The 25,265-nt window shown below is 39.5% G+C and overlaps 1 protein-coding gene across 1 annotated transcript in view; it reads left to right on the forward strand.

Moving 5' to 3' along the window:
• Positions 1-25,265, forward strand: part of FBN1 (fibrillin 1) — a 257,639-nt gene that overhangs the window by 181,186 nt on the left and 51,188 nt on the right. The window contains 12 exon segments of the mRNA NM_001001771.1: positions 343-468; positions 8,615-8,737; positions 8,875-8,997; positions 10,430-10,555; positions 12,299-12,421; positions 14,154-14,276; positions 14,590-14,754; positions 17,127-17,195; positions 17,291-17,416; positions 18,852-18,974; positions 19,740-19,898; positions 22,834-22,905. Of these exon segments, the coding sequence (NP_001001771.1) occupies positions 343-468; positions 8,615-8,737; positions 8,875-8,997; positions 10,430-10,555; positions 12,299-12,421; positions 14,154-14,276; positions 14,590-14,754; positions 17,127-17,195; positions 17,291-17,416; positions 18,852-18,974; positions 19,740-19,898; positions 22,834-22,905 (1,458 nt within the window).

The following is a 25,265-nucleotide window of genomic DNA, read 5'->3' on the forward strand; positions in this document are numbered from 1 at the left end:
TGGAACCAAGACATTGGCATCGTGCAGTCTGAATTAAAATTTTCATCTGGCAACAGAATATGCTGTTGTAAAATATTTTCTAGACTGTCACATAAGCAGGCTCTATCCCCAGCCCACAGTCAATCAGCTTATTTGATTACTTGACTAGCTATGGCCTAGATAAAAAGGCAGTCTGCAATGTAGAAAGCAGACGAGAGTGAACAATGTAGATACGCTTTCCTTTATGAGTGAAAATATTTCATCTTTTCTATTTACTTGTCATAGTTGCTTTATCTCAGGGAAAAAGTTTTCAGTGATATCAAACAAATGGTTATATGTATTAATAATATCTGCCATTTACAGATGTCAATGAATGTGACCTGAATCCAAATATCTGCCTAAGTGGAACCTGTGAAAACACTAAAGGTTCATTTATCTGCCATTGTGATATGGGATATTCAGGCAAAAAAGGAAAAACTGGCTGTACAGGTATGTTTTTTTTTCAAGTTGAACAGTAAAACCTTAAGTGGTTAAGAGATTGCTACCGTAATTATAGACTAATACAAGTTTTAATACTATTAATATTTTAACTGCATGGTAAAGTGTTTTGTGTAATAATATTTTTCATTAACTTAGCCTGTATGTTGTTGAAACTTGACATACTCTAGTTTAGATTTTGTTTTTTTCCTTTACCTGTGACAAAAAGGCATATGGGATAAATTACCACTAAAAATAACACTTTCAATATCAACATTTTTATGAGGTTAAAATAACATTTTTATATCAAAGTAGTTAACATGCTAATTACCAAACTTTGTACCCTTTTATTAAAGAAGACCTTTCTTAATACCCTCTGTTGCCAACACTTTCATTTAAGGTTTTATGAGTGGAATTGCTTTTTAAAAACACATCCTGTAGTTCATATATTTCATAAGTTCTCATCAATCTTCCAGTCCCTTAAATTAGTGTGCTTGTAAAGCATTAAGTTGGTTTAGCCCTAATAAGTTTTTATTAGGGATTTTGCTCAGGATTTAGCAAATCTCATAAAGTAATAATTAAACCATTAGTTTTGTTTGTTTAATACCAACAGTGCATAAGAAGTTCTTTTCACCCATATTTATAGATTATTCTATTAAATATCAAATGGAAGAAGTCACTCTGAGTGAATAATGTTGTTTTTAAGTGTTTAGTTGATGTTTTCACCCTTGAGGCAGTGATGTTTAGCATGTAGAATAATGAAGTTTTACTATAGTTCTCTATAGTAATAAAACATATTATGGCATATAGCATAATTTAAAACTTAATGGAGACCGTGGTGAGCTTGAATTTGGTAAATACATAATTTCTTTACAGATAATAGATTTTAATTTCAAAAGCCAGCTTGGCAAGCCATTGTGACTTAAACATTAAAATATTTGCATATCAGCAATGTGGTAAATGTACATATCCTTAATTATATTGACTTTTTTTGGTGGCTGCACCTGTGGCATATGGAAGTTTCAAGGCCAGGGATTGAATCTGAGCGACAGCTGTGACCTATGCATAGCTGCAGCAATGCCAGATCTTTTTTTTATTATTATTATTTTAAATTTATTTTATTTTTATTTTTATTTGCTTTTTAGCGTCACACCCATAGCATATGGAAGTTCCCAAGCTAGGGGTAAAATGAGAGCTACAGCTGTTGGCCTACACCACAGGCACATCAACTTGGGATCTGAGCCACGTCTGCAACCTACACCACCACAGCTCATGGCAACACCGGATCCTCAACCCACTGAAAGAGGCCAGGGATCGAACCTGCATCCTCATGGATACTAGTCGGATTCATTTCTGCTGCACCACAATGGGAACTCCAGTGCCAGATCTTTTAACCAATTGCCTGAGACCAGGGACCTAACCCCCTGCTCTGCAGTGACCCTAGCTGATGCAGTTAGATTCTTAACCCACTACAACATGGTGGGAACTCCAATATTGACATTTCTTAAGAAAGTTTCCAATATATGTATTATCATTGTAAACTGTTCAATAATGTCATGTTTTAAATATATACATACACAGATCTCACCAATAAATTACTATTGGTTCAAAAATGACAATCTAGCAAAATTATAAAAAGAAGCATGAAGTTAGAGTATTTTCGTGCTGACTATATTAGTCTTCATGTGAAGCATGACCGGGGTCCATTCTGATAAAAGGCACAGAGTTTCAAATCTTAGGTCCTCACGTGGTCTCTGGGATATAAATGATGCTTAGCTTAGTATGTCTGTGGTTGAACCTTTATTTTTAGCTTCCATTAAAAATATAGGACTCAGGATAAGGGGTGTTAGTCTGATAAGGGAAGGTAGGACTGCTCAATATTACATTTTACCTGATAGATGCTAATACCATTGTCTGGCTGAGTTGAACTCACTGAAATTCAACCCAGAGAACTGTGATCTTTATGAAGGGAAAAGTTAATCTAATGGGACAGTCTTCGTTCCCCATAAGAAAAAGATTTCTAGAATTTCATGCTCCAAATTCCAGCTAAAAGAGGCATATGCAGAGGCTGATTATTTTAGACCTCATACCATGAAGAAAGCTTAAATTTTCAAGTGGCATTATTATCATTTTAGGTCAATAAGGTATAATGTATGTGATATCCTTGGCACAGTATATGGCATGCAGTAGCTGGTCAGTAAATCACAGCTATTTGTTGCCATTATGAAGTGAGACACATAGACACAGTGTCTAGAAGCCATTTAAATTAAAAACATAACTTCTAGTCTAGCAAAATTCTATACTACTATTTACTGATATGCTTGAAATGAATTTAAAGAAAGAAAACTTATGCTGTATATGCAAAAACATTTTTCATGATTGAGTTTGCACAGACACTAAGACTGCAGTGATGATCAATGTGTATTCCACGTCAGATGAGATGACACCAGTTTGACATTCAGAATGGCAGTCTTTTAGTAAATCACATGAACAGAAACAGAGAAGCAAAGTTCAAGGAATATTCTATATCTTTCCCCAAGGGCCACCATCCCCCTTTCCCACTTGTAAGTGGTGGCCTAAATGATTTTGCAATTTCATCTGTAGAGAGAATTGAATTTCAAGGCCCCTTTGATACCATAGTAGCCATGAGCTTGAGGAACTCACCAGGGTGCTCTGCCGTTGTGCAAGTGTTCCCACCGGGGAAGCAGCCCTCCAGTGAAGTTTGGAAGGACAGGGGTGGGGTGGGGGGCTTCAGGCAGGAAGGAAAAGAAGTCCCCGTAAGTACTGTTCAAATACTGTTATTAAATACTGTTATTAACAACTCGAAGTATTGCATTTGGTTGAAAATGACTTACACAAACAGGAATTGGCAGTGAGTTGGGTATACTTAAAAACAAGTTTTTAAAAATCTGAGCCAAAATGTTTTTAATCCCGTGTAACTGGGGCTCTTCTGGCCTGCTTTTAGTTTAAAATTAGTGTCACTCACAATTTAGAATACCATCAGGTTCCCTTGGTGATAGTCATGTTAAAGACAAGTGTTTATAATGTCCCAGGCAACTTATGTAAATAGAGATATGTATCTCCCCTAATGGGATAAGCAAGCCTCACAACAAATAACAGTAGGGAACAGACCCGGAACTCTGTTTTGACGTCAGACAAAAGAAATGTATCTACATCTATTTCTACACATTTACAGTGTGTATGCCTACATCTAATATGTCTGCATATATTTTAATGAGTAATTTGTAAAGGAATTCTAAGAATATGTATGCTATTTCATAGGGAGGGACTTTGTTTCATGAGAACTTAAAAAATGTCCTCTGGGTTCCATTACAGCTTTGTCTAAATATTTCAGCTCCCTTGTCATTACTGATTGTTTCCATTTTAACAAATAAACATGTTTTTTTTTTTTTTTTTCTCCCCCAATCACTTTAGCAGTGTTCAGAATCCACCCACTGACTTACATTCCCAGCCCACACAGATGTTAAGGGTTTCTTTTTTCTCCTTAAGCTTTGTTCACATCATGGCTATGGCTGAGGGTAACATTGGATTTGATGGAGGAAGAATGTACATTTCCTTGAAACCTAGAACACAGCCCTTGTATCCTTCCCTTAAGGGGGCTGGATTACATTTTTTTTTTTCCTGTGGCCCACGCTGTCAAGGCTTCTGACACTCATGCTCCATAATTGTAATCAGACAACAAATTGGATGAAGAAAAACTGGGTTGCTGCCTGGTGCCACCCCTGGCAGGTCCTGGCTTTCATAAGCGAATCTGTAAGACCTCCCTCTCTTCCTGGGCTCCCTCAGGCAGTGAGTAAGGCATACTATTAGAGTCAAAATTGTTTTTAGTTAAAATGGCAGGATTGCTGGGCAGTTCCATGTCTCAGACTCTGTGCCTTTCGCACGAGTCATGGTGCTGTGGGTCTTACTTAGTCCATGAAAGAGGATCATATACCTTGGAACCACCAGCTCTCAGTGAAAATCCACTCGCATTTCCTTCCAGCTTCTTATCATTGCTAATTGTCCTCAACTGGCTGTAAGCCTGTGAAAAACTCTGTGGGTGTTCAGCAAAAGACCCTTGGCTTCATTTTGGGTCCAAACTGAGAAATCCTAGTAGCCCTCATGTTTGGCCTCTCCACTCACTCTAACGTCCTCTTCCCCGCCTCACCAAGGAGATTCTGGCTCTGCCCGGTTAGGGTGCTCATGACCGAGGCCCAGATGGCAGGAAGGCAGGTATTGGTGACACAGCTTCTCGAGACATGACTGTCAAGAGGAGGCCGGAGCAGCTCAGAGCACTCTCCCTCGAGCATCAGATTTGAGTGAAACACACTCAGAACCTAGGCGTAAGGTCTTCTCAGACTATATACCCTTGCCCTTCAAGAGAGCCATGCAAGTAGGACCTTTGAGTCTCTTTAAGGGAGCTTTAGTGGGGTGAGGGAGGTTGCAGTGTCAGCCCCGAATTTGAATTTCTTTGCTTTTCTTGGCTTATGCTTGTTCTTAATCTTAAAAAGGAATTTTCTGTCTGGAGCAAACTTGTGGGGGAAAGAGAACATTTGTACAGGAAGAGATGTTTTTGGCAAACATGTGCTGTGTTTCTTTCACATTATTGAAGACTTGAGTGTTTGCATATAGTATTTTTGTTTGCTTGTTTCCATTATGGCTCAGTTTCCCCTTCTGTTTGCTTTTATAATCAGGTGCAATCTTAGGTCCAAGTCTGCCATGGAAACAATTGAATGAGTAGTTGTCGGCACATGCACACACATACATGCAGAAGCCTTTTTCTCAGAGATCTCTTTACACTTTATGATCAAGTCTAATTCCCTTGTTACATACCAGCAATGTCAGCCATTGAGATAATGACTTCTACAAATACTCACAAAATGGATAATTGAATATTATCTGCCGAATTATTCTCTCCTCCTATCCCAAAGCCCTTAATCCATGGCTTCTTGCAAATATAATTTCTTTTCACCCTGAAAATGTTGTGATAAAGCTGCAGATATTTTCTCGAATTGGAAATTTATGTTAATATGTTATTAATGATAACAAAAGAAGAGAAAGTCTCCTTAAAAAAAAATAAAGTTATTTTCCAGGAGTTCCTATTGTGGCACAGAAGAAACGAATCCAACTAGGAACCATGAGATTGCAGGTTCGGTCCCTGGCCTCCCTCAGGGGGTTAAGGATCCGGCATTGCCATGAGCTGCGGTGTAGGTCGCAGACGTGGCTCAGATCTGGCATTGCTGTGGCTGTGGCATAGGCCAGCAGCTGTAGCTCCAATTTAACCCCTAGCCTGGGAACCTCCATATGCTGCAGGAGCAGCCCTAAAAAAAAAAAAAAAAAAAAAAAAAAAAAAAAAAAAAAAAAATTTAAAAAAAGGTTATTTTCCTAATAGCAAGGTTAAATATGGAAGGTAAAAATTCCCTGTGAAAATAAGGGTATCTTTGGTTATTAGAACATTGAAAAGAAAAAGATAACAGGATTACTAGATTGACAGGCTATGATCATTTCTGAAAATTGTGCTAGAGAATATTTCTCTAAATCTGTTCATACTTACCAAGATTTTGAAAGCAGGACTCCTAAGCTGGACTTAGAATACAGTCTTAATGTGACTAAAGAAATTAGCCTGATTAGGCAGCTGTGCCCCAAGTAAAGAGCACCAAGTTGGGGGTGGGGAAGGTGAGTTCCAGGTGCTCCCCTCTCTGCCCCTTACTGACTTTGGGGCCCTGGCAAGTTCTCACGCCTTTGGGGACCTCTGTTTCCTCCTCTGAGAAACTGAAGATTAGGAAAGTCTTGGCACTCAGAAAATGCCTTGATTCTATAACATCTAAAGTTTTCGGTACTTAGGCAGTTGAGTTCATTGTTTCTACCTAACTCGGATATCATGACAGAGAAAGGAGGGACATAAGGCAGGACACTGCAAGACTAGTGCTTTGCATCATTATCTCTAAGCAAGTGATTATCTGAGAAAGAAAGAAGTGTCCCTGACCCTGGCCTGGGAACCCCTAGGTCAGGCTTGCTTTCTTGAGTTCTCCTGCTTATTTACACTATTATCCCTGGGCTGGCCTTCCCCCTCATTTCCTTGGAATGTTTCATGCTCAATTAGTCAGTTGGTTAAAGCTCCCAGTCACAAGTTTAAAGCTGCCTGGTATGTGCCTCTCCTGACCTGCCTTGATAGCTCAATAAGTTCACATAGCTGCCAAGGTTACATTAAAACTCACCTATACAATACATTGGTACTGGAAGAACATTCTTCCAGGCATGTTTTCATTGTATAATTATTAGTGATATTACAAAGTATTTTTGTAGGGAAAAATGACATTATGTAATTTTGTGTTTTCTCTAGAAGTTATAAAGAAGCCAGAGATCTCAGGATCATTTCAGAACTTCAGATGGAACATTTGGCAAAGAGCATGTTTCCAAACACTTTCAAATCATTTAATTGGGCTTCTTAAGTAAACAAAAGGGTAAACATAAGTTGCTTGCCCTTTCCATTTCATGCCACTATAAAGGGATCACTGAAAATTCTTGCAACATTTCATATGCCAAAATTCATTTTCTTAACCTAACTTTTGTGTTAGATACTGGTTTCCATGTAGAATCATACTATCTATACCTATGAGTTCTTATTCTTAGTTATTGAAAAAGTTGATTATGAGGTTAAGTGTCTCTCTTTCACTATATAATGGATGAATTTGGGGAAATAAGATTCTGGTGCCAATTCCAATTATGGCACTATCTCACTGTCTTTTACTGCAACTCAATTTTGACAACCATCTACCTGAAGATAGGGTCAGATTCCACAGGTTAGGGGCTCAGCCCCATAAAGTTGTCCCTACTTGAGATACCAATTGCAAGTCCGGATTGTTTGTTACATGACCATTTGTCTCTAAATCAGAGGTTCCCACCCTCCCCTCCTTGGGTTTGATTGATTTTGCTAGAGCTGACCAAACCCTACCCATTTGGCTTTTTATGGAGGCTTGATTACATATGGATGATTGATTCAACTATTGGCCTTCGGTGATGGATTCAAGATGGAGTCAACCTCCGCTCCTCTTCTCTCCGTAGAGGTGTGGGGTAGGGGAGACTGAAAATTCCAACCTTCTAATCATGTAGTTGGTTTTCTTGGCAACCAGCCCCCATCCTCCGTGCTTTCCAAAAGTCACCTCATTAACATAACAAAAGACACCTTCATCACACTCAGCACTTAGGAAATTCCAAAGGGTTTAGGAACTCTGTGCCAGAAACAGGACGAAGACCAAATGTATATTTCTCGTTATAACACAATACCACAGGAAACAAACATGTTTTGCTTTATACTTTATCTGCTCTTCTGTAACACTTCTATATTTTAGAGTCTGTCTTAGATGAATTTGGAAATGGAATTTTGAAGAATGGAGAATTTTTGAGAATTTGGAGTCTTAGCAGTGTGACCCCTAGTCTGGTTCTCCTTTACAGAAAAATCTCTATTGAATTGATTTGAGTTTTACAGGAAATACACAAGAAGATTTGGGTCCCAAAGTGCTAGGACTCTGAGAAGCTAGAGGAAAGATAGTTCACATACTGCCTTACGGAATATTCTCTGCAAATGCTTGAATGAACAATATCTAAAGTAAAACTTTTATAGAAATAAAGCATGATGAAATAATAGTTTTATATTTAAGAATGAAATCATGTTTAGTATGTACAATATGATTGAAAAAGTTTCCTAACAAGCTAACAACATTGTATTCCTTCATCTGTATGAGATACGAAAGCAATGTGCACATTTCTCTGTGGTTGATTTAATAAAGATATTGGGAATTGAAACACATGACTGTGAGTGTTAATAGGATGGAAGGCTAGGCAACTCACTTAAGACTGTCAACTGGAAGGAGGTTCATTTTGTTTTGCAATGACTGGACATTTTCATTAAAATAATGGAAAGTAATTAGAGTCAGCAATAGCAAGCAGCATCATGTTTGTTGTTCTTTATAAACTGAAATTTAAAACTGTTTGATTTATGTAGAATGTACATGTGGATGCTAAACCAATCTATGTTATATTGTGAGAAGTATGAAAACAAGTCAACTTTTGAATATTGCTAAGTTATTTGAAAGATCCAAAAGGTATCTGTGCTAAACATTTTTTTTTTTTCCTAAACCACTGGTTATTTTTCCAGACATCAATGAATGTGAAATTGGAGCACACAACTGCGACAGGCACGCTGTATGTACCAACACGGCAGGAAGCTTCAAATGTAGCTGCAGCCCCGGGTGGATCGGAGATGGCATCAAGTGTACTGGTGGGTTGGAAAATCACAGAAATTGCTTCTTATGAACTGCATGGGTGATAGATATGAAAATATCAATGCTGGAAAGATAAATTAAATTTGTGTATTATCGGTTCTAAATGTCACATTTTCTGTTTGTCACTCTTAAGATCTGGATGAATGCTCCAATGGAACACACATGTGCAGCCAGCATGCAGACTGCAAGAATACCATGGGCTCTTACCGCTGCCTCTGTAAGGAGGGCTACACCGGAGATGGCTTCACTTGTACAGGTAGGAGGCTCCTGTTAGAAATAGCTGTGGAAATGGCAGCCAGCAAAGCAAGGTGCTCCATGCCTTCCAGACCATTAAGTCTTTGCTGAAGGCTGAGTCAGTTATAAACAACTTGAAACAGAAGAGATTAATTATTTGAAACTACATCCGTGTGGAATGGGAATTTAGAGTGATCTCAGAAACTAAATATATAGTTACATATGTGTATCTCTAGTTATATAGTTGATGTATATGTGTGTAATGATGTCATGAGTTTAAAACAAATCACACTTCTTTTATCATCCTTAGCCTTTATAATTTGGGGCCTATTTCTCACTGCTGATTTGTTTTCCATATGAAACCCAAGAATAAACTTGCTGTAGGAAACTATGTGAGGAAGAGAAATTATATGTTCTGAATCAGATCAATAGTCCATCTTTTTCTCCCACTAGCCATCATTGTTATCATTCCACATTGGTGTAAGAATTTTGTAATGGCTTTGAAAGGATTTCCTTCTCTTCCCATTTTACAATATATTAATGACATTTTCTTCTCAACTCTAATGAATAGTCATAGAATTAATGTGAACTATGATCTATATTTAAATATGTATGATTATAAGCATGATTGTATACATACATGATACACTTAGCATGACCATGTATATACAGACAGCACTTTTTAAGTCAGGGCTTTGGTATTAAATCAGATATTGAGGTTCATTTCTCATTGGTCATCAGGTAGCATAGCTGCTTTTATGACTTGAAGCATTAATTTATCCTGAGCACTCTGCTCACAAGAAGTCATTTATATATAAAAGAGGCTAGGGCCCATTAAGTGATTTACCTGGAATTTTTTTTTAACTCACTAAATATGTCATCATATTTGAAACTGTTTTTAACTCAGTGAAACTTTGTCATCATAAGCCTCTCATTGCTTTTTAGAAAATACTGAGTTTCATGTATCAGGCAAATATGGTTCATGTGTTTCCTAGTTAATGCTTGTGATTATTAGCAAAACGCAGAAGAGTTTAAGCAGGTAGGAATTTGTGGTCTCTTCTATAATTGCTATTCTGGGTCATTTGCTGCCCACCTGAGCTGAGCCTGAAGCCTGAGAAACAGGTACAAACCAGGGCATGTTACTTCCTGTCATGGAAGTGTCTCATATTGATGACCCTGCTTGCAGAAGCTTTAGTGTGAATGATCCATTTGATTTATTACCCATTTTACATTGTGGGAGAAAATTTAGCATTTAAGATCCCATATCTGAACCTCAGGTTCACTAAATATTCAATATTAATATCCAAGAGAGAAAAATGAGTTTAAATGTGTAGCGGAGAAATGATGAAACACCACAACCCTTAAGAAGTTGAAAATGTTAAGAACCGTTGGATGTGAGAAATCAGCAAGCTCTTAATGAAGGAAGAGTAACTTGCTTTCCTTCCTGGCTGTAGATCTGGATGAATGCTCTGAGAACCTGAATCTGTGTGGCAATGGCCAGTGCCTAAACGCTCCAGGAGGATACCGCTGTGAATGTGACATGGGCTTCGTGCCCAGTCCTGACAGGAAAGCCTGTGAAGGTAAGTAACTGAGGGGGAAGCTGAGGGGCCTTGCAGGGCCTGATGAGATCAGGTTATGTAAACATTCCTGATAGGGTCTTTGTTTTGGTGTTTTTACACTGAAGTGTGACTTGACCATCTAACCTGGTCAGTTCAGTTTGTGAAGGGATTAGGTCTCCTGCTGGACCATTTCTCTTTGTGCAGAAAAAAGCTGCACATCCAGCCTTTGCCAGATGGCTTACAAGGGTACACCCGTTTGTCATAAGAGAATGAGGATAACCAATCCAGTGTAGCGTATTCACCCCCATTGCTGGGGAGGAAGAACTCCAAGCACTGGTGCCCTGATGGTGAAGGATTCTCTTTAAACATGGAAACATAATTTTTAAATTTCTGCTATGGTTGAGTTTTTAGAAATCAAACCTTTAAAATAACAGCAGAGCAGACAGTTTTGTCCATAGGTAGAATAATGGCCCAAGTATGTCTTACCTGGTCTCTAAATATCTAATATATATGAGCAAGGAACAGTCTTTTGCAAATTTGTTCAGTGGGGATAATGCTCTGTGTTGTGATGTCTCTCAGCATAAGGCTCCATCTTTTCAAAGAGTTGGGTCAAATAGGAAGAGTCCCAAGAGCCTGCTGGCCGAGGATGGATACCCCTGGGAAACACAAGATTCTTCTCTTTACCCACACTTGTCAAATTTAAGCACATTATCCCTCATTGAGAGGAATTAGTGACCACAGTGCACTGAAAAGATTTCAATAGAAATAAACACATGATAACGATGGACAGTAGAGGTTTAAACAAGACCCCGATTAATGTCCTAACAAATAGTTGTTGCTAGTTAATAGGGCATTAACTCAGAACCCATCTTTAGCTATGATGTGTATACTAATTCCCTCCTATAATTCTATGGAAATAGTCTTCTTTGTTATGGGACCATTGAATGTTCTTTATACAGTTTATATTAAATAGGCAAAGTTTGATACAAAATTCCTGTGAGGCAAGAAACTATATTATGCGCTTGATCATGTGCCTAGTGTGTGGTTTACTTTTGTTGCTCTGACCATCCAACGAAAACAGGTACAGTGCCACCTCTGGGAACACCAATAGGCACACTGAAAGTTTGCTTCCCTTTCATGCTGTCATGGAAAGTTTTGTTTGTTTGCTTGTTCTCAATATATTAAACATCACGGGCAGAGTGTGCATGGCTATTTAAAGCCAGTCCAATCTCAAGGCTGAAAATGTGCCTGTGTGTCAATTCTACAAGCGCGAGGCCTGGGAAGAGCATCTGCTATTTCTAGATCTCCATCAACAATTGCAAACACACACCATAGCACTAGGAGTGCAAAGACTATAAAACTAATGATGAAGTTACCACAAAACATTTGAGGTTCTTAACATTTTAACTCACAGCAAAAACAATTTATGTATGGATAAGAACAGCCAAAGAATTTAGTATAGGTGGCTTGTTTGGCTCTAAATTTACAAAAGCCATGTGGACCTATGTGAAACACCAGAAATGAGGTCATATACATGAAATGCTCAGCCCACTGCTTTGTGTGTAATGGGGCTAAGAAGAGTTAAGTTCTCACCTGGGAGACTTTCTTATAGGTGACAAAACATCTAATAAAAGTCTATTGGAGAAGGACCAAGGGTGATAGATAGTTTTCAGGTTCTTAATAATAACATCATTTGCCTAATTACATTAGGCAGCTTCTTTAGCCAAAAAAAGTAATATCTCCCCTTTTTCATCCTTCCCCAAGATATTGATGAGTGCTCTCTTCCGAATATCTGTGTCTTTGGAACTTGCCATAACCTCCCCGGTCTGTTCCGCTGTGAGTGTGAGATCGGCTATGAATTGGACAGAAGTGGCGGGAACTGCACAGGTAAGGCGTCCATTGGTGTGGAAACCTGCTCCCAGGTGCATCCGAGAACCACACAAGGATAGCCACAGAGTCACAAAAGCAAAGCAGCGAGGCAGCATTATGGATCACAGCCTCCATTTCCTCAGACCTGGAACTGAGTACACATGAGGATGCAGAGGAAAGAGTCAAAGAGGGTTGAAGGAGCAGAGGTATCAGCCTTAGGATTGAACTCGTGGCTGCAGAGGCATGTGCCGGGCTTGCCACATGCCTTTCTTCTTGGGTGCATTTTCAGAGGGTTTCCTTTTGCGAGCCATGCCCTGGGATCATGGGTTTCCCCCTCTGCTTCTCTACTGAGACATTTGCTCCTTCCTAGCCCTGGCCCGTTGGTGGTTACCAGAGAACATGGTGCATAGAATTCAGCCATCCATTTCTAGTGTGTTCCCATCACTTTTTGCTAAAGTAAAGCACTCTCCAGGAATATAAGAAAAAAGTTAGAAAAGCTGTAGGTTCTCTGTAGATCGACCATCCCCTGATTCACTTTGGCTCTGAGTTCAGACTTAGAGAGTCGTTTTCATTTCTCCATCCTAGTCTCCCCTTCTGTTCAAGGATACTAAGGAAACAAGTTCCATTTTGTATGGGCTCAAGAGTTCAGGAAAAGCCTAATTTTTCCAACTGCCCAGACAAACCTTAACTCAGCGGCTCTCCAATTATGACCACCACCACCATCTCCCCCAGATTGGTCTGGACTAAGATATTCTCTCCCAGGTACACATTCTTCTCTTGGTTTTTTCTTAAAAATTGTTATGACACCAAGCTGGGCTCTAGCACACCACAGGAAGTTGCCTCTCCATGGTCCAAGCCCTCTCTTCACTGCCCCGAATCACCACCAGCATCATTCCCCCCTGCCCTGATTTCTGCACTGTCCCTGAAAGTTCACATTCAATTAGAGCCAAAGAATTCTCTGTGATGGAACCTCCAGGAGGGTCAGAGGTCTGAGCTCTAGACCCAGGGAAGGGATCCTCCTGCTTCCTTTCTCACTCCTCTCTGAGTCAGCTTGTCTGTTCTTGAATATTTCGCAAGTATTCAAAGTAGACAAAAGGATTGCACACGCATGGAACTTGTTATAACGCATGTCCTTGATATTTGGAATTCTGTACATGTTTTTAGAATAGAAACTGAAAGGGAAATATTTTACTGAGCATGGGTGATGGGAGAGAGTCTCTGAGCTGGCTTGAAGGAACAGGCTAAGCCTCTCGCAGGCGTCTGCGCTTGTGATCAGCTGCACCGGCCCGGCCCAGGGCCAGCACGCCCGGCAGGGGAAGCAGCAGAAGTCGCCCGCTCCTGAGGGCTCCCTGGGACATCTTGCTCTAATTTGATAAAATAACAAGCTGCACATATTAAATATATTTTCTTAAAACCTGTGTCTGAATTTTTGGTTGACCGAGGTCACAGTAATGTTTTGCTTTCAGTTACCTTCACTGGAATATTTTTCCGAGTTCCAAAGTTATATTTTCTCCTGATGACAAATTTGAATGCTAAATATGTTCCAGGGGAAAAAGACCAAAGCCTATGACATATTTCCTTCCTGAGGGGGTTTATTTCAAAAGTGGAAGACTATATTGCTAGGGGTAATTATAACTAGTAACTCTTAAAAATTCTAGCTGGGAGCCCTAGATTTGGCACTACCATTTTATGGTGACGCCTGCCCCCCACTGGTTGGGGGATAACTCTGTCCCTTGCTGTTTGGTTTTAGATGTTAATGAATGTCTGGATCCAACCACGTGTATCAGTGGAAACTGTGTCAACACTCCAGGCAGCTATACCTGTGACTGTCCACCCGATTTTGAGCTGAATCCAACTCGAGTTGGCTGTGTTGGTAAGATCTTACAAACTTTTCAAAGAAACATACTTTTGTTATTTTAAAAAGCAACATTCAACATTGCATTCTCGCATTTTAAACAAGTAATAGTATAAAAATTTAAACATTTCCTAAATCTGGTTTATACTGTGTGTGTGTGTGTGTGTGTGTGTGTGTGTGTTTCTCCTGGTAAATTCCAGTATATGTGTTAGGGCCCTTTTTAGTTTCTTAGTAAACTGTGGTTTTTAAAAGTCTCTGAAGAGATTTGATTTTTCAACCCTGACATCAGAAGAATTTGCCTGACACTTTTGTGTGTGTGTATGGTAAACAGATACCCGCTCTGGAAATTGCTATTTGGATGTTCGACCTCGAGGAGACAATGGAGATACAGCCTGTAGCAATGAAATTGGAGTTGGTGTTTCCAAGGCTTCCTGCTGCTGTTCTCTGGGTAAAGCCTGGGGAACTCCCTGTGAGCAGTGCCCTCCCGTGAACACGTGTAAGTGGACATCTTCCTATTTATTACTATTCCAGTTCAGTACACTTCTCCTTTCTAGCTCCAGAGAATAGAAGCCACAGAGGGTGGGAGCTACCACTGGTTTCTGCTTTTCAGTCAGGGTAGGGGGATCAATCCTTTCAGCCCTGTTGAGAAACTGTACTCCCTCTTGGGAGTCAGAAAGTGTCCCCAGTTGGCTTGCACTGAAAGGTCTGGTGGGGCAGGTAATATCTCACTTCTATCTGAGTGAAAGGCCAATAGAATTACTTTAAAGATGATTTTCTAGGAGTTCCCCTTGTGGCTCAGTGGAAATGAATCTGACTAGTATCCATGAAGATCCAGGTTCAGTCCCTGGTCTTGCTCAGTGGGTTAAGGATCTGGCATTACCGTGAACTGTGGTGTAGGTCACAGACGTGGCTCAGATCTGGCATTGCTGTGGCTGTGGTATAGGCTGGCAGCTGCAGCTCTGATTCAGCCCCAGCCTGGGAACCTCCATATGCTGCAAGAGCAGCCCTAAAAAAAAAAAAAAAAAAAAAAAAAAAAAAGAGAGAGAGAGAGAGAGAGATGATTTTCCAGGCTTAGTACTTATATCATATTGAGACGCATTGACCTCTCTTCTCATTTGTGGGCTAGTTTTAGAAGCTCTAGGATAGACTGGAGTGTCTCTGGGTGAAAAAGAATCAATTAGTTAAGCAAACATGAAATGGAAGATTACTCCATTCTTATGGTATGAGTTTAAAGAAAGCTTTAGAATGTGATGTTAAGGACATAAATCATAAGTCTTCTAAAAAAACAAAAGGCTTTCCATTTTCTAAGTGGGTGCTATATTATGATTCAGAGTCAGATGCAGCTTCATAGGCAAAGGCCAGTGGCTGCTGCATACAGGGTATATTGGGATAGATAATGATTCTTTCCTTACTGACAAGTCATTTATGCACTTTTTCTAAAATTACTTGTTGAGTACCTAGAGTATGTGTTTTGGGTGTGCAAAGGTGATGCTGCATGGATAATTCTAGTCTAATGACCCGGTTCTGCCCTCTAGGAGTATGCAGTCTAGCAATTTGACCTAAACATGAAGGCTATAATTTCACATAGACACCAATGAGGGAAGAAGGCAGGGCAGACTAGGTGCCATGAGTGGTAGAAAGAGCACACCTGGTTCCCATTTGGACTCTGTCACTTACCACCAGTGTAACTTTGGGGAAATTACTCAGCAAGCCCGTTTCCTCATTCATAAAATGCCTCACAGGATTAAATGAAATCATGTGTGTAAAGCACTCAGCCCAGGGATGCCTGCTTGGCAGACACCGCCTCTTCTGCTCTCTTCAGAAAGGGAAGCCAGTTCTGACTGGCAGAGGGTGGTGATTACATGATGCATTTTTAAATTGGAGCTTGAAAGAAAGATGTGACATGAAAGAGGGCACTTGGAAAGAATGGATGATTGTAGAAAGAGGAGGAGAGAAAAGAGGAGGATTGTTAATTTCATTGATGTTGAAAGAATCAAACCAAGGTGTTTGGTTTGGGGAGAGGGAGTCGGTTCTATTGAGTCATCACAACTAGCCAAGCAGTAGAGGTCTACCCTACCTCAAACTGAATCAGAGCTAGAACTGGAATATGTGCATACATACATTTATGCATGTAAACCTAATAGTTTCAGAAAGCCAAAAGAGGGATGATCAGATTTGGAAAGACCATGATGATTATGAAAAGACTGATTCTTATAGATGCTTCTTAGGATGATGCGGCAGGTTAGGATCATCCTCATCCCCTGTTCTGTATGGATCACACCGCTGGGTCGTGGCCCTGAAAGAAGTGTTTTTGAGTGATTTACTAAAACGTCTTTTTCTATGTGTGGCCACTGCCCTCAGTCTCTGAATCTGGGAATCACAGCTTTCCTTAATTGGATTAGTCAGTTTATCTCCCAAATCCTTTCCAAAAGGAGCCTTAAGAAAAGCTATTCTTTCTTGGTTCCCATCCCTCTTCTCTCCTTCAGGACCAGAAAGCTTTCCTGCCACTCTGTTTCTACTGATGGCAGAAGTGATTTTCCCTGGTTGCCAAAACCAGCTTCTCCCAATGTCTTTTGATTCCCCCTATTAATTCTGTCATCTAAGTATTTCACTCAAAAAAATAAAATAAAATAAAAAAATAAAGTGGTTCCAAAAAAGAAAAAGAAAAAAGCCATTTGAAGAGACAGGCACACACAAAGATGTTAACTTGTTTGAATTGGGTGGGGTAACTGCTAAAGATTCCTGAAAATGAATATTTTCAGTTGGATATGTCTTTCTCTGGAGGCTACTGTTTCTAGAAATTTAGATTCAAAAGAGTTCAATTTGTTTTTCTTTTTTCTTTTTTTTTTCTTTTTTTTGCTTCCATAGCTGAGTACAAAATTCTTTGTCCTGGAGGAGAAGGTTTTCGACCCAACCCTATCACTGTTATATTGGAAGGTAACTCCGTTTGCTTTATTTTAAAGTGTGCACCTTTTGAACTTTGTGGGTTTATTTACAACACTGAGGAAATGCCATTGTTCTCTTTTTGATAGATATTGATGAGTGCCAGGAGCTCCCAGGGTTGTGCCAAGGCGGGAAATGTATCAACACCTTTGGCAGTTTCCAGTGCCGCTGTCCCACAGGCTACTACTTGAATGAAGATACCCGAGTGTGTGATGGTAAGTGTGGCCCTTCTAGGATGCTGAGTTCTTTCAGCTATGAACTGACCTCGAAAACCAGCATATAGTCAGTCACCAGGAAAGCCGAGACTTTAGCAATAAAGCACAATGGTCTTAATGTGAACATGGCCAGGTAAATATGCCCATCATGTGGCAGCTCGCCTATCTCCAGTACCCCTGAAATTCTCTGCTTTTCCTGAGAAGAATGGTGCTTTGTTGTGTTGGGCCATAGCGCATATGCCATAGACTATTTATGCCTACGAAGAATTTTCCATGCTCTTCAGAAAAGACATCTTTATTACAGTAGCACAGGTCTCATTTCAGTAGCGTCTATATTCTGGGCAGTTCTGAGCTACTCTTCTTCTTGTCCTTTACACGTGTCTTTTGTTCTGAGTGTAAATGAACTTCCTTCAAATGCAGTCCCTTTGGTTTTGTGATGTAAGAGATGACACCTGTTCATCCTGCATTACTGGAAAGATGGAGAATTCTGACCACTGTTAGCTTTCTGAGCAGGTGGACCATTGTTCAGCATGGGGAAGTGGTTTTCATCTACATGCAGGAATAACACAATTGATTAGGGAAGAGACTTCCTTATATCCTGGAGGAGAAATACTCCTCTGGTTCTCCAAAGTGCTTATTAGGTGACCTTGGCAGTGACCAACTTGTTGAGTATTATTCAAACATCGCAATATATGTGACACAGCTTAAAACTCATGGAGTTAACAAAAATTAGAATCAACCTCTGGGTTTGAAAATGGTGAGGGAGGCATGATATGCCTACTTCTGTGCTGAATTACCAATGCAGATTCATGAAGCCAGTTTTGGCTGCCCTCAGGATATATCATATCCTTCCTGAGATTTTGTGAACATATGAAGTATATAGTTGGCTTTTGGAAATATTTGAGATTTATCATTTCTCTACATTTCCATCATGGCATGTGTTTGCATATGCCATAGACTCATTTATTAGGAACTCCTATCAGAAGGCAAAATTTCCTTTTCCAAAATCTTGGTTCATGAAAATGCAGAAATTAGCACAGACTAAGGGCACTGATGAACTCAACATCCATTTTTTCTTATCCGGATTGCCAAGTGTCCTGTGGATTTTCTCCTCTACTGTTAACATTTATATTGACACTAAATACCAGGACATTTCCTAGTGTTCCCAATGTAGCTTAGCAGATACAAACATGAGTAGTATCCATGAGGATGTGGGTTCTATCCCTGACCTTGCTCAGAGGGTTAAGGATTTTGGCGTGGCTGTGGTGTATGCCAGCAGCTGCAGCTCTGATTCAACCTTTGGCCTGGGAACTTCCATATGCTGCAGGTGAGGCCCTAAAAAGCAACAAACAAACAAATACAAAACAAAAAAAAAACAGGCCATGCAAAGAGTCAGGTTTCCATGTTCACATGCCACTTTCTCTTCGGGTTCCAGATGTGAATGAATGTGAAACTCCCGGAATCTGTGGTCCAGGGACCTGTTACAACACCGTTGGCAACTACACCTGTATTTGCCCTCCAGACTACATGCAAGTGAATGGGGGGAATAATTGCATGGGTAAGTCCAAGCTCTGCTTTATAACACGGGTTTAGTCTTCATCTGCAAAGAGAAAAAGAGCTTCCAGGCCCAGCAGTTAGCTCTCAGTGTCATGTTACTCATCAGAGTGAGGGCTGCCCTCCTTTTACCGTGAGAGCCTCCTCTCCTGTAAACCATAAGCTTGGCCTTTTTGTACCACCTCGTGTGGGTGGTTGGGAGTTTTCTTTAAAATGTAATGTTGGAAAATCCCAAACAAAGGTTTAATAGTACTTCTTTTGTTTGACTTTGGGTGTATCTTTATACAATTATATTTACAACACTGACCTACAGTATTAAAACATCATGAGTCGGAAATGAGAAAATCATTGCCAAATAGCAGTGGAGAATTGTTACTAGGAGACTGGGTGGAATGTCGTGTAAAGTTTATTCATACTGCAGCTACATAATGACTTAGTTCTGTAGCACAAAATACCGGGGAATATATTTCTCAGAGTCCTCGTCCTTGGAGCAGCACAGGGAGATGGAGAGTTGCACAAGAGTAGGCTTTTCCTGCCCTTATGGAAGTCAAATTACAAAAGATTGGATAGAACATGATAGAAGATAGTATGAGAAAAAGAATGTATGTATATGACTGGGTCATTTTGCTGTACAGCAGAAAGTGACAGAATACTGCAATAATTTTTTTTTTTTAAAAAAAGGAACTCATGCCCCAAGTATCTTCATAGAATCTCCCTGTCATGAGTTCTTCGTGGCATTCCCAGCCCCTTCCTTCCTTCTTTCTTCTAGATATGAGGAGAAGTTTGTGCTACAGGAACTATTACGCCGACAACCAGACCTGTGACGGAGAGCTATTGTTCAATATGACCAAGAAGATGTGCTGTTGTTCCTACAACATTGGTCGGGCCTGGAACAAGCCTTGCGAACAGTGTCCCATCCCAAGCACAGGTGGGTTTGAGTTTCACTGTTACCAAAAAGAGATCTCTTGATACGGTGCCCATGGATGGTTGGGGAAATGAATCTCAACAAGGGAAAAAAAAAGGTGCTTTGCTTATCTTCATAAGAAAAGATTAGCTCACAAAGACAAATGTTGAAATTCCCTGTGGATCCTGGTCCTTTTAGCTGAAAATTGAGTCACAGACTATGCTTTCTAATTTATATACTAGTTTATTCACCAGATTTAGAGGCTCAGAGTATCACAAAAATATTAACATCATTATTACTGTTCTGGAGTTCGCCAGGTAACTCAATGTCTGGAAACATTGGGCCAAGTGATATGACATAAGCAAGCCATATTCCTGTGATTTTTACTTATGTATGACAAATCTGGCTCCAAAAAGAATTCAAGGTGGCCCAAAAAGATGCACATGTGATATGAGAAGGCCTAAGGTAAATGGCAAGCAAGGGTAAGAAACTTAGAGCAAGGAGCAAGGGTAATTACAAGATCCAAGCTGGGAATTCCTACGCACTTGCCAGTGATGAGCAATAACTTGGGCTCGAAACCTGGCAGCTCATATAAAAAGAAAGATGTGGTTAAGTCTGAGTCTCAATCACCACAAAATAAATTCAACACTAGAGGAAAGCACAACTCTTTGATATTGGTATCTGAGAGTAATTTTTCTCATATCCTCATAGAGAAAAATATTTATAATGTTATTCTGGGGAAAAAAAAGTCTAACCTACCTCCTAAGAGTAAATGAAGCAAACACTTTGGTGCACCATTCTTATACAGTGGATGATATAGATCATGTTGACGTCATTACTAATGTTACGATTTAAATCAAGTGAACTACCCTGCAAAGTATTGATTGGAGAATTATATAGAACCTACTCCATTCTCCATAGTGATAGGTATAATACTAAATTTATTGTCTGGTGCATGAAACAGAAGATTATTTTTTCATCCATTGTTTACTCCAGAAATAGTATAATAACCACCACCTAGACTTACATCTCCACTCTGCAGGATGTCATTAGTACAGGGGCTGGCAAACTAGAGCCTGTGGGCCAAATCCAGCCTGCCTCCTATTTTTGTAAGGCCTCAAACTAAGAATGATTTTGACATTTTTAAATGGTTGGAAAAAAAATCAAAGGAATAATATGTCATGACCTGAAAATTTTATGAACTTCCAATTTTAGTAAATAAAGTTTTATTAGAATACAGCCCCACTAATTTATTTACATATCATCTATGGTTGCTTTCATGAAATAGTTGAATAGTTTTAACAGAGACTGCACAGCCTGCAAAACCTAAAATATTTACTTTTTTGGCCCATTAAGAAAAAATTTGCAGGGAGTTCCTGTTGTGACTCAGTGGTAACAAACCCAACTAGTATTCATGAGGACACAGGTTAGATCCCTGACCTTGCTCAATGGGTTAAGGATCCCACATTGCTGTGAACTGTGGTGTAGGTCAAAGTCACAGCTTGGATCCTAGTTGCTGTGGCTGTGGAGTAGCTGGCAGCTGTATCTCCAATTCAGTCCCTAGCCTGGGAACTTCCATGTGCCTCCGGTGTGGCAGAATAAAAGACAAAAGAAAAAGAAAAAGATTTGCAGACCCCTGATCTTGGCCAATGGCCTTCAAATCTTTTGATCATACATACCTGTTATTAAAAAAACCTGGAGGTTATACACATTTGGTGTATATATTTACAAATAAAATATATGTGTATGTCTTTCTATATTTGTTTTCAATTATATTGAAAAAATGCATTATTTTCATAAACTGTACATTGTAAAATATTATTTTTAAATTAGATTTTACAAAAATAGAGGCCCTAGTACTTTCTTTTTTATCTTAATGGATCTTGTGCCTACCCCTGAAGACCACTTTGGAGATCCCTGGTAAAGACTGTCATTTACTTTCAGAAATATCAGTCTGAGTTTTAAGAATCTTCATACTCTTAATATAAAATGCAAGATTTCTTCTTTGTGTTGACTATTGGCCAAATCTAGTCATGGCTTTTCATTAGCTATGCAGTTTGCACACATTTTAAGAGTCCCTGAAATTTGTCTGGATGGTCAATGGAGTTGGCATGATGCTTCTTGGAAGTAGACACTCATAGATTAATAAAGCATTAGGAGAAAAACTTGAAATATTTTGAAGTATTCTAATTGCTTCAAGAAAGCTTTCACTAATTTTCATAGGTTTGAACCCTAATGCAATGGCTATCTTGAGCTTAAACTGATACCATGCCATATCAGTTACACTCATGATCTGGAATTAGAGAATCTCAGACTTAAAAGGGACCACATATGGCATCTGGTGCATCCTTTATTATCAACTTTTATGCATTCAGGTGAGGGAGAGAAAGATAGAGGGCCAGGGGTGGGAGCAACAGCAAACAGGAGAGTTGCACCAAAAGAAGTCCAGCACCAAAAACTGAAGGAATGAGGTAAGTTGGTTGTTTGATCTAAGTTAGTCTTTAATACACCTGATGTCAAGAACTTGACTAGATTTGCCATGGTGTCCCCAAATCTACCAAGGAGATGACTTTTGTATGCTTTCTTTAAATCCTAGATCCCTTAATGCAGAGTAGAGAAAGGCACTTGTGCCAGCTGCTGGGTTCAGAGCTGAACAACATCCTTATAGAAACCCAAATTCCCACAGGCAAACTCATATAAATGAGTGGCATATGATATAGAGACCTCTGCTTCTGCCTCATTATTGTGTCAACAGGAGGTCATGTCTCCTTTGGTGCTGGTCTTAAGGCCAAGGTTACCCCATCTGCAGGAATTTTCAGATTTATTTATTTTAAATTCTTAGGATATAGATCATCACCTTTCATGAATGTTCACAAGTAATTTCATTCAGCCTTATTATTCCTCTTTGCTGACCCCCTATTCCCACCCCGCTAACCCCACCTTTGTTCAATCACTGCAGATGAATTTGCTACACTCTGTGGAAGTCAAAGGCCAGGCTTCGTCATCGACATTTATACCGGCTTACCTGTTGGTGAGTTATAGTGCCATTATTGGAACTTTTTGTCTCTTCCTGTGTGTTAAGAAAAGGAAGTATATACCATTATTTTCTCAATTTCCTTTTTTTTTTTTTTTGTTAGAAGGAAAAATCATTTCACAGTGCCATTTAGCTTTGTTTAAACTCTTGATTCTTAGTTTGAAACAAACTGTACAGACACCCCATGTAGCTCCTCCTAATTGGCAGCAGCATTTGTTGGTCATGATTAAGGGGACTGGAAATCTCACAAAGTTACAATCACGCTTAGTTAAACCAACCCTAGGCATCAACAAAGAGAGATTCTGGGAGTAGGGCCAGTTGACATTTGATTTGACTATAATTCCTAATCCTTCTGTCTAAGACATGAGTTTAGTAGGACAACGTACATCAATCCTTACATGTAGTTTGTTCACATAAAGCTGTTTTGGTGGATTAGTTTTATCTTATACGGAATCTCCTCAGGTCATCTACTCTGGGATTTTTAGATGTGAAATGAAAAAAAAAAAAAAACTTTTTGGGAGTTCCTGGTGACACAGCAAGGTAAGGATCCAGTATTATATCACTGCGGCATTTCAGGTCGCTGCTCTGGTGCAGGTTTGATCCCTGACCTGGAAACTTCTTCAAGCTGTGGGCACAGCCAAAAAAATCTTTCCAATCAGAGGCCCCATCTGGCAACTGGAACAGAGACCACTGCAGTGCTTGAGATGCTTATGCAAGATGTAGACGTACTGCACAGCATTCAACCAACAGAAGCAGTGCCTTTGTGATTTAAAACCAAATGACCAAAAAGTAGATGGAAAGCAGTCACATTCTTCAAGTTGTCCCCCAGTGTGATTTATATGGATCCTTAGATGCCCCTCTTAATTCTGAGCAATTGTGTCTAGTAGCACACAGCCCCACTTGCTTTGTTCCACCTTATTCCTAATAAATAAACTGAAATCCACATCAGCCTTTCCAGTGACCTTGTTTGAGAAAACAAGGGTCTGGTCCAGCAATCAGCTCAGCTCTCTCAGTGCCAAATCCATATGGCTCCACAATCTAGTCAACATCCAAAGAAACTTCATGGTTTGGAAAGAAAAACTGCTAAATGACATTGGCATGAAACACCTGGCCCTTGCTGCTTTGTTTCTCCTCTTCTCAAAACATATCTTTTCATCTCCTTAGAATCTCCATTCTGAGGATAAGTGGTCTTTAATAGTAATGATTCACCATGGACCCCAGCGAAGTCTGCCTCCAAGGTTGGCAGCAGGCAAAGACTCGAAACAGCATTAACATTCTCCATTAATAAAGCTGGAAAAGCCTCAGACATCCTCCAATCCAAACACCTTGCCTTACACTTGAGGGGACAGAGGCCCAGACAGGGGAAGGGACTCAGCAGAGGTCACCTGGCTAATTAATAACAGAGCTGGGACCAGAATCCAGTTCTGACTCACAGCTTGCTTTGCCTCTAGCTCTTAAAAACTGGGAATGTGATAGTTAGCAGTATACTTATTGTTAGCAAATTCCAGCATGACAAAATATTTAGATGACTGAGAAGCTTTGTTTTATTTAAGCTTTATACTCTCCTTCTGAAAGGTCTGAGGATTGTTGGCATATAGAACCCATTCATATGGGGCTAAAACTATAGCAAGTTTATTAATCTTGTCTTTAAATATAAACTTCTCCCAGTTAAAGTTCAAATGGAATCCAGAAAAGAAAATATGATTTTTAATTTTTAATATATGCCCTTGCTATTTTATGCCTAACAATGGCTAGAAATTTGACCCAGCCTGTTATTATTAAACTTGATCATACATCACTTATACTTAAATGAATGGGAACATAATACTTCATGTTTTAACCCATATATGTAGTACAAGAATGCCTGATTTTATTTATTTATTTATTTTGCTGTATGCTGAAGGTATGTGGTTGTGATGTTACTTTGCCTAACTTTTTAAGAATATGAATGACAAATGTGTGAAAAAGTTAAAAACATAATTACTTGTATTCAAAGTAGCAACATGCCCTTTGATAACTCTAAACTTTTTTTTTTCATTAAAGAGATCAATTTGTCTTCAAACAAAATCAAACCCTTTAGAAAAATTTCTAACAGTAAATCGACGGTCTGTCAAATTTCTCCTTTAAAATGGATTGGCTTTAGAGTGTGAGTCTTCTGAAACCACAGCAGCTTTAGGTTCCACTTAAGTCTATGGCCATTATCTTACAGCTTCTGCAAACAAAGTACCCCCGTGCAGAGGCTCTAAACTCTAATGTGTAAAGGAAAGTTTATCTCAACAATAGTTTACAGAAACTTATTGAATTTACATCCCTTCCCAGCTCCTGAAGTGTTTTGTGAAACTCTGCCACAGGGCTGG

This window comes from Sus scrofa, chromosome 1, assembly GCF_000003025.6.
Source record: "Sus scrofa isolate TJ Tabasco breed Duroc chromosome 1, Sscrofa11.1, whole genome shotgun sequence".
Taxonomy (NCBI): domain Eukaryota; kingdom Metazoa; phylum Chordata; class Mammalia; order Artiodactyla; family Suidae; genus Sus; species Sus scrofa.